Source organism: Bison bison, unplaced genomic scaffold (genome assembly GCF_000754665.1).
Source record: "Bison bison bison isolate TAMUID 2011002044 unplaced genomic scaffold, Bison_UMD1.0 scf7180017864142, whole genome shotgun sequence".
NCBI classification, from domain to species: Eukaryota; Metazoa; Chordata; class Mammalia; order Artiodactyla; family Bovidae; genus Bison; species Bison bison.
In genome coordinates this window covers 1,658,836-1,668,892 of record NW_011494714.1, presented here as the reverse complement: position 1 = coordinate 1,668,892, position 10,057 = coordinate 1,658,836, and the positions used below count along the sequence as shown (strand labels likewise).

Sequence of the window (10,057 nt, the reverse complement as noted above, 5' to 3'; positions counted from 1 at the left end):
TTTACATAAAATATATTATGAAAGTGTCACTGGTTTTTGTGGGAGGTTTTTTTTTTTGGCATGGCTACTAGAACTTTAAAATCTCACATATCACACTATGTTTTATTGTATTTCTGTTGGACCCTGGGCCCTGGATTGTCCATTTAGCTGAATTTAGATGAGGAGGTAATGGGCAAGCCAAAGGAGGACTGAATCTCCTCGCCATCCATGGCTCTCATCAACACACCTCTTTGAGCATCAGCCCAGATGCACCTTGCATTCAGGGAACGGAGAGAAAGGCAGTGGAGAGACGGGAGATAATTTCTGTTGCTCGTTTCTTGCTCCAGGAAGTGCTTCCTCCAACCTCCCCCATCCCTACCCCCATCCCAGTGGGATGGGAGCAAGTCTAAGGAATGGGTGTGCCTGGCTCCCCTCTGACCTCATCCCTGCAAATGGCTGTGACACCAGGAAGGATACCAAAGGGGAGGAACCAAAGAATCTTTGTATTCCAACTGAAGAGACCATCAGGGCCTGAAGAGGTTAGTAATGTTTCTGTTCCAAAGCTGGACTCACTGCTTTATCTCCTGCTGGAGCAGAGTTATCTTTGAACAGTTTACCTGTCTCGGTCCTAGGGCAACTGAAGTGAAAATCCAAAGTTTTTTTAATAACTCAAACAGGGATGGTGCCCACTTGTAACCTTTATAGAACTGCTTCCTTTAGCAAACCAGAATGTGAAATCTGGATTTAGATAAAAGATTATATGGAGGGGGACAGCAAAAAGAGTCCAAAATAAGGTAACAGTCAGGCAACCAAGAGATGCTACCAACCTGCTCCCTGTATTCAGGTCACTTTGGTTAGAAATGACTCCTCCTCTCTTTTTTATTTTTTATTTTTTCAGTACTTTTAAAAATGCATCTGTTTGGCTGTGCCGGGTCTTAGTTGTGGCACGCAGGATCTTCCATCTTCATTGCGGCACGTGGGATCTTTAGTGGTGGCATGTGAACTCTTAATTGCAGCATGCGGGATCTAGATCCCTGACCAGGCATTGAACCCAGGCCCCCTGCATCAGGAGTGTGGAATCTTAGCCACTGGACCAGCAGGGAAGTCCCATGGCTCCTTCTTTTATATTCATCTGTTCAAATATGACTTATTTTTCAAGGCTTGGCTCAGATACCGCCTTCTCCCTGAGCCAGTCAGTCCCTGATTACTCTAGACATACAAGATCCTCTAAGTGTGACTGTGTGACCAGGGCTGCACACATCGGAGGCCTGCATCCTTGGTAAAATGCTTTAGGGCATCTGTGTGTTTTCCTTTGGAGCTGGGTTCTATGACCTGGCTGCAAATGACATCATCATTCATTCTGACTTGTTCCCTATCACCATAGACAGGGAACCCCAAAGTACTATTGTTTTGCCAATAGTAATACTTTTAGCTTCACTTCCAAAAACTAGTCTGATCTGAAAAAAACATTTTATTTACAATTTCTCATATTTGTATGTCTTCATTATAGTCATTCTTACAATAAATACAGAAGTCCTAAACAGACCATCATCACAGCCAGTGGTCCACAGGGACAGAAGGTGGTGCCCATCCCTGGGGTTTTCCAAGGGCCAGTAGGAGGCCTTCAGGGAGCTGAGTGAAGGGGAGGAGACTTTAAGGTGGAACCAATAATGGGATCAATAGTCAATGCAGCAGAACCCTAGGATGTCTGTTAAGGAAACAGGTACAGGTTTTTACTGTTATCATCATCATTTGACACTAATGAAACAGAGCAAAGGAGCTGAAGATCTCCCACTGCAGAGAGGCAGAGAAGCCAGAGCCTTGCCTGCGTCTCTGCCCCAGCCAGGGCCTGGCTTTTTCACCTCCACCCGTGCTGGGCACAGCGCCAGGCCCTCCCAGGGTGAGTGGGAGGCAGAGTATCATCAGCACCGCCACACCACTCTCCTGTAGAGGCAGGTGGCGTCAGGGAGGGAGTGAGAACCTGAGGAAAGGTTTCCCCGTTGCAGGGCTGGGTCCTCCGGAGTCCCATGCGGATTAGCAAGGAGGGCGGCGGTGTTGATTCTTGGCACCCTCTCCCTGGCTTTGTTTTATCTGAGCCAAGAGGTCCCAGAACCTGGGCTGTGCCGAGCAGGGAGAAGCAGGAGACATGTGGCTGTTTTCACCACCCCCGTAACTTTCCATTTTTATCAACAGCCACTGTGCTAGGTACAATGACTTCTCTGTTCTCTCACAGAATGTGTCAAAAAAAAAGCTGTAGAAAGCTCTTTGAAACACAGCCCCACAGCTCTGGAGTGGTTTATGTGGGCTTCTGATTGGCGGTTATGGGCTGAGGCCAAGAAAGCATCATCTAATTCCCATTGCTCAGTCCTGAGGGTTGTCCCTGCTGTCATTTGATCAGCATCAGGCCGGCATGCTAATGGCAAGGCAGGATGCCGTGCCAGCCTCCAGGGTAGTCAGGCGTCTCATGTAGACAAGAACTGTCTGAGTCTCCGAGTCCCCTGTAACTCTGCCTAGCATCACTACAAGTTACGACAGCAGACAAGAGAGATTTCTCAGAGTCAGAGGGAGGAGAGGGAAAAAGACATGCTAAAGAAACCTGTCACCTAGACAGGGAACTGCAAACTACCATTGCTTTGCTAATAGTAATGCTTTTAACCTCACTTCCAAAACCTCACTTTAGATGTGCTAAAGAGAACACCCCATGCTGCCACAATGAGAGTGAGAACCATAAGGTTGTCTGTGAACTGCAAGGTTCCAGCCAGGAGAGTTTGGTCGGGGTCTCCTTCTCAGTCATGGAACAGACTGATATCCACAGGGCTCTTAGGTCAATGGGAGGAGAATGAAGGAGTTGTCTCAGAAACTGTCTTCGTCACTTGGCAGGGAAGACCATGAAGGATCTTTGTTAACATTCCATTATTTCTGGTCCATGAATACCACGATGCCAGCCCCTGCACAAGTAACTTCCCGTTTTCATAGTTTGAAAATATATTGTAATTCAGCCATGACTTGACATCCTTCAGGTCAGAGAAGTAGGTAGGTCCCAATTCAAGGTTGACAGTAGGCTCACCACAAACGCAGCAGAAATGAAATTTGGGCAAAAGAGACAAAGGTCTTCAACCATTTTGCTTCTGTCTGTTTCCTCTACATACAAAAGCAGCTGAGGTCATCTCAGAAGTCACGTCTCCTCTAGGAGAGAGAAGGCAGTAACACATTTTCAAGGAACAGCCTAATTATTTATAAAATCTGTAGAGTACAAAACAGAATGATGCCCCTGACAGGAGGTTGCGTTGGGCTTAATATTCTGTCCTCCTCACACTTCACAGCTTGACGTGCAACTTCTGATTCCAATATGATTTCTTTTCTTCTTTTTAAAATATTTATTTTTTAATTTATTTGGCTGTGTCAGGTCCTAGTTGTAGCACGTGGGATCTTCATCGCATCATGCAGGATCTTTCCTTGTGTGGCAAGAAGACTCAGTAGTTGCAGCATGAAGGCTTCGCTGGCCTGAGGCATGTGGGATCCTAGTTCCCTGAGCAGGGCTCGAACCCGTGTCTCCTGCATTTCATGGAGGACCCTAACCACTGAACCACCAAGGAAAGCCCTCCAGTCTGATTTCAAAGTGAGACTTTTCCAGATCTTATGTGTCTTCTCTCTCGCTAAGGTCTGTTTAGTTAGTGCATCTCATCTGAAGGACAGGACTTGGAAAGTGGCTTACTGTACTGCAAAGAATATTTCTTGTTTTCTTTTTGTCTCTGACACCTTGACCCTTCCTGTTCCCCGGCCACCACCGCCCCCCTCCCCCCAGCCCTCAATTGTAAGGTCAGACTAAAGGTTTTGTCATAGCAGAAGGAAATTGAACAAGCCCTTCTCCGAGGAAAGAAATGGAGCCTCAAAAACAAAGCTTCAGCAGAGACCACACGTTCTCACCTGTACGCGTGGACAAGAAGCAGATTCCCAGACGCTTGAAACCACACTCACGTGAACCCCTGGATGAAAGTGTTTTCCAGCCAGTAACAGCCCCAGCAGGCAATACAGTTTGTGCCCCGAGAATCCAAACCACTGAAAGGCCACACACATGAAGCAGACAACTTAGAGTTCCGCCTCCTTGGCGAGTTCTTCCCATCCACACTCCCACTGCGGGTGGTGGCATGACAGCAGAATGGTAGGGTCCCCCCAAGCGTCTAAGGTGTTTGTGGGCTGAACTCAGAAAACCCTCAGGTATGTCACGTGTCCAGGGAGCCACAGCGGTTTGCGTCCAAAGCCAAGTCCTCCCTTGGACGTGCCTGGGCCTTCCAGGGCCTCAGGCATGGGCCTCAGTCTCCTGCTTGATGGCTGGTTTGTAGATGACTCCTTTGTTGGCACCTTTTTTGCTACTGGAGCAACAAGAACATACGAATTTTGTTAGTCAAAGAGGAAAGACAGGCAAGAAGAGCCTGACTCAGCTATGGAATGAGGCAAGTCAAATCCTTCTCTTGGAAACCTCTCTCAAGTTCCATTGGTCTTGGGAGGAAATGCCCCCCAATAACCACTAACCAAAATGGAAACTGTTCATTTTTCAACTGTTCTCTTTCAACACCTGATGATACTAGACCTGCATTTTGATGAAGGTCTCATTACCATGCTGCTCAGATCTTTGATTCCCATAGGGTTTCTGGCAACCTTTTATGTTTTTTCATACCAGGAAAAATAAGTTAGGTTATTTTAGGCAATAAGAACATGAGCAAAGGGCATTAGTGTGAATGAGAAATCAAAATTTTCCTCAATTTTCTTTTTGGGTTTAGAGAAGAAAAACCAGATGAAAAGATCTTAGAAAGAAGCAGCCTTGGTGCTTGTGTTTAGGCACGTGGGATCGCCCCTCCAAAATCAAGCAGCTTGTCCAAGGTCCAAGCTGGCAGACACACCTCCAGCCTGAGCACCGCGATCTGCCAGCATCAGCCTCTCACGCCAAGGCCTCGATCAGTGGTGTTTTGGAGATGGCACTCCAAGGATAAGCTGGTACAGGTGGCACAGCTCCTCATTATGCACCCTGCCTTCCCAGACAGATCAATTCTCATGGACACAGAGCCACCCACTCCCATTTCAAACCCAAACCAGCTCACCTCTTTCTCCTTCTTAAAAGCCAAATGGATACCGCCAGGACAATACAGATGCCGAGACCACAGGCCAGGGCCACGGAAAGGACGATGCCTGGAGAGGGGTAATGTACACACGTTACAAGCCTCCCTTCCCTTCATCTCATCCCCATGTGTGCCGTCAGGTGACAGCTGCAGGGTCATCCACAGAAAGGTGTAACTTCCCCGCCTCTGTTTTCAAGTTCTGGTCTCTGGCTGAGCAGGACTGGCTGGAGTACTCACAGGGGCCATTTGCAAATTGTAGCGATTATCCAGCAGGGGTTCTCAAACTTGCACCAGCATCATCTGAAGAGCTTGTTTCAAATGTATACTCTTTTTGAGCCCAAGCTTCAGAGTCTGATTCAGTCTGGAATTTGGCCCAGGAATCTGCATTTTTACCAAACTCCTCTAGCTTATGCTGATGTATTGATATGTGGTCCATGAACCACACTTTGAGAAACCCTGGGTTACATAATAAAAAGTTACTCTATTTTGCCTTGCTGGATTCAAGGCCCATTGAGATGCCTCTTCATCAGCTTTGACCTCAAGTTCTATTGCACAGTCCTAAGCAGTCCCAAACAGCCAGGGCCCATTGCCAAGGTCAACTGGCTGGTCACCCGACCTCCATATCTTGGCTTTGGCCTAGTCTTTAGGCACTGCTTTCCCACCCTGGCCAACAGAAGGTCTTGGATAGGCTCTTTGAATGTACACATGCTATAAAGTGATTAGGTCTTTCATTAGAGGAGCATTTGATTGGGAGCTCATCTTTGAATCAGAGAGCGACTTGAGGGTAAGACACACAGTGAGGAGGGGGCCAGGAGTCAGAGTGACAGCACAGAGAAGCAGAGAGGATGAGCTGGAGGTCTCAGAGGCCCAGATCACACCGAGAATCACAGCGATCACCCAGCTGCAGCATGCACGGCCGGCCGGCCACATACCCGGACTCAGTCCTGTGCAGGGAGGGTCTGGCACTTTAGAGGGGAGAGGAAAAGATTGGAAGTTAACCGAGGCAAACCATGGCAGATTTGACCCGTGTGTTGACTGACACACTCCCTTTGGTTGGTTGGAGGTACGGGGCTAATGCAGCCCTTCTGGGGATGCTCCCTCTTGGCTCAGGTGAAGGGAATTGCCCACCCAGGGAACTCACACCATGAACCCTCCCCCCATGCTCCTTTATCATCGCAGTCTCTGTACTTTGGTAAGACTTCAGCTTTTCATCCAATGTGGCCAGCTTGAAAGGTGAGGAAGGGTAAGAATCAGAGTCTATCTGGGTAAGCTCTTATCTGCTTCCCTGGCACCCGCCTCTCGTCCTCAGCAAAGAACTTTCTAGGTGCTGGCTGGCTCGGCCTGGCAGAGCTTGGTTAGAACCTGTTACCAGACTTCCACATCTATCCCCATCCAGTGTTATTGTGGTTTTGTTCTGTTTTCACTTTGGTTCCACTGGACAAACTGGAGAAATCCATCCACCATACCAGTCTCCCTTCCCTGGTATGTGGAACCAGAGGACTGTGTCCACTTCCATGAGTTATTGTTGGGGATGAATGGGGTGAGTTAGAGGTCTTCAGTGGGGCTGAAATAGTGCCTAGCAATCTAAGGAGAAAGCTTATAGTCAGCCTGCTAAGGACCTCTCAGGGAGGGCCATGGGTGAATCCATTCTCGCAGGTAATACAGAGGAGCCTGGTCACGAAGCCTCCGGGTTACCCCAGCTGCTTGCAGGCTCTCAGAACTGTTCCTCCTCCCAGTCATACCCTCCATCTACAGAAAGTCTGCTTACACAGACCTGCTTATCCACTGGTTTTCTGATCTCAGTAGAAACTTCTAGCTTATGTGTGTGTTTGGTGTCGGGGGTGGGTATTCCAAGCTGGAGTTGTGCAGATGGTAGCCACCCAGCCAGACACTCCAGAGAGCCTGTGCCCACAGAGCCTACTGAGGTGACAGAGACTCAACCAAGTATGAGATGCCAGCAGAGGGCCAGGGTCCACCTCCCCCTGGGGCACTTGATACCCCGAGGAACCAGACCTAAGACTGGAGAGCGAGGTTTTACTCACCCCTTCTCCTGCCATCTGGCCCCTTCAAGTCTGGCTGATTCTCCTGGAGCTATCAGCCCCATCTTCTTTCCCTACTCTCTTCTTTGCCTACTATCTTCTTCCACAATCTCATACTGAGTCTGTAACCTCATTGGTCCAAGCCTGGGCTCTAGAAGCCCTTGGTCTGGCTTCCTGGGTGGCCCCAGGCTGTTGTAAGGATGACTGGAACAGGTATGGTTAGGAGCCATCCACAAAGAACAGGGTGGCCTGTTCTCTTGGCTCTTGCCAGCCACCACTGGCAGCCCACAGCCTCTTGGGTGGCAAAGAACGTGGCTCCCCTGGCCTGATTCCCTGCCCTGAACACAAGGACGAGTCTGTGGCTTGGGGAGACCCTCAGGACATGAGTCTCCCCCTGGGGAGGGCGTCAAGTGTTTGTACAGCCTATGCTCTGTTCTCTGCATGGCCTGTGGCCTCTGCACACTGTAATTTGGTGTTTTGTTTTGTTTAAGGTACCTAAAGGTAACCAAGGCCTCCAGGATCTTAAAAACAACCACCACCGAAAAGAACCCCAACTGGTCGTGGGTTTTTTTTTTTCCCCCTCCAGATGCTTGTGGTACCAAACTAGTTCTTGCCATGTAAGATGGTCACTAGTAAGCCTGACCACTTGGTTAAGCTGTCCAAGAAACTGGATGTTTCTAAAATTGTCGCTTTCACAGCCACCTTGAAGATCCTGAGAGCCAGGCAGGTCCCCAGACAGCTGACAGCCCATCTCCGGGGCTGGAGGAGTTGCCCCCCAGGCCATGGTCTTAGGGAGCAGAGCAAAGGCTCCAGAAGCAAGGCTCCAGGCTTGAGGCTTTTCTCAAGAGCACATGACCCAGCTGGGTGGCTGTTCTGGAAGGAGAGTCTGATTTTCCTGCGTCACTGAGCAGTGTCCTTGGCTGTTTTAGGCCTATAAACAATAGCTTAGTTTAATTCAGGGCTCTAACGTGGGTTCCTTGCTTCTGGATGACGACTGGTTAGGGCCTAATTTGCCGCTCCTCAGAAACAGTGAAACAAGACCAAGCAGGTGGAAGATGAGGAAATCCCCAGATTATGGGATAGAGACTTCACAGCTAAGTGTTTGATGCAGCAAAAACAGAGCAGTTTGACTGAGCAGGTGAAGCATTTGAGGCACTTGGGAAGAGAAACGGTGGCGAGGGCAGCACCCGGTGAGAATTCTGCCTGCCAGGAAGTCCAGGACAGGACGGTGATGTTGGATGCTCTCCCCTGCAGGTGAGACGGCACCAAGCCTCAGGGAGCCGGGCTCCTCTGTGGAACTGGGTACAGCATAAGGCTTAGGTCTCAGTGGAGGCAGAAGTCAGAGCATCTGATAACTGCAGGGCAAGCATGCATGCATGCCAAGTCGCTTCAGTCGTGTCTGATTCTTTGCCACCCTATAGACTGTAGCCCGCCACAAGGGGAAGTCACAAAAGGCACCAGGAGAACTGATCGGGGGACTGAAGAACTAGCACCCAGTGACAGAAGCCAAAACCTGCATCCCTGCAGAGCCCCTGGAATGGTGCCAAGAATGGGCATCAAAGATGCTGCAGGGAGGGGCAGAGATTCATTTGCAGATTGATTAAACAAAGAAATGGTTTCTGAAGTCGAATGAGACAGGGAGTTCCCACAGAAGGTCGGACAGGAAGAACAAGACAGGCTGGTTGATGGCAGTGGGCCACGAGAGCCACAGGATGAGAATGCAGTAAGGGCTCCTGAGCTGGTAGGAGGGTTGCACGCGGTACAGACATGGCAGAGCCGCCTGCTCTCCAGGCAGGGCTCTGGTGTGAGTCAGGGCAAGCAGAGGTGGGGCAGTACTGCACACAGAAGGGATCACACAGATATGGAAGAACCCCAGTGCCACATGCCTCACTGGGGAAGGTTCAGAACCCCGAGATCCAACATGCTGCTCGCCACAGGGTACAACTACCTGTTCTGGCTGGCTCAGGAGCTGCGTCTTCCACTGGTATCTTGCTGGACCGAGAGAGGCTGGTTAACTGCATGTGAGGTCTTCTGGAGCCTCAAGTGCACACACAGAAAAGTCCAGCAGGAGGAACAAACACCTCCTGTATACAGCTCAAAGTTCCTAGAACAAGTCTAGCAATTTCTAGGTGTATTTGCAATTCTGCTTATTCAAACAGAGTTTTGAATAAAAAGGATACAATCCTTTTCAAAGTATTAAAGTATGGGCTGTTGTGGTAGGTGACATGTTCTATAGTAATTACATATGTACACATTACATATGTCTTTAGCAGGCTCCAGTCTTATAAAAGAGGCAGGGAGCATTTGGGTTTAGCAGGGATTTGAGAGTTTAAATATATAAAATCCAGTTTCAGCTGGTAAAATCCTTATTATCATGCTTAATATAAGTCATAGACTCAAGCAACTGAAATGCTGGTCCTCTCTTTGGAGGATGTTTTGTTAAGAAAAGTAAAAGAAGATGCCCTCTATAACCACAGAGCATAACATCTTAAAAGGCTATATTTTACTGGAGTTTTTTCTTAACACAATGGAACCTATTAAATAACTTCTACAAATAAATCTGCCCAAAAGAGACCACCAGATTACACAAGGGAACTGGCTTTCTATGACCCACGTTAGGGTCTGAAGGCTTTGCCTTCCAGATTGCAGGAATGCTGGCCCAGAAGAGAGAGCCATGTTGCTCTGAGGGGCCTAAACCCTGGCACAATAGGCATGGGTTGTGACGCAGCACCAGGCGCTTCGTGCTCTCTGCCTCCTGTGGTGGGTCAGGCTGTCTGGGCCACAGGTTTGACTAGTGCTGGGACCTCTCATGCCCATCAGGTCAGAGGAGGACAGAAGGCCAGACAGCATCTGTCAGCAACTCCCCCCAGGCCTCTGACACTTGACAACTACATTCTGATCTTTACGTGTTCCTCAACAAGC

General features: G+C 49.0%; 1 protein-coding gene across 1 annotated transcript in view; it reads right to left on the bottom strand.

Moving 5' to 3' along the window:
• Positions 1-1,437: 1,437 nt before the first annotated feature.
• The window catches only part of CA12 (carbonic anhydrase XII), a 205,591-nt gene continuing 196,971 nt past the window's right edge, over positions 1,438-10,057 (bottom strand). The window contains exons 11-13 of the mRNA XM_010840242.1: positions 6,029-6,061; positions 5,079-5,166; positions 1,438-4,352 (exon numbers count right to left, since the gene is read on the bottom strand). Coding sequence (XP_010838544.1) covers positions 4,280-4,352; positions 5,079-5,166; positions 6,029-6,061 — 194 coding nt within the window. The 3' untranslated portion in view covers positions 1,438-4,279. The remainder of the gene's footprint in view (positions 4,353-5,078; positions 5,167-6,028; positions 6,062-10,057) is intronic.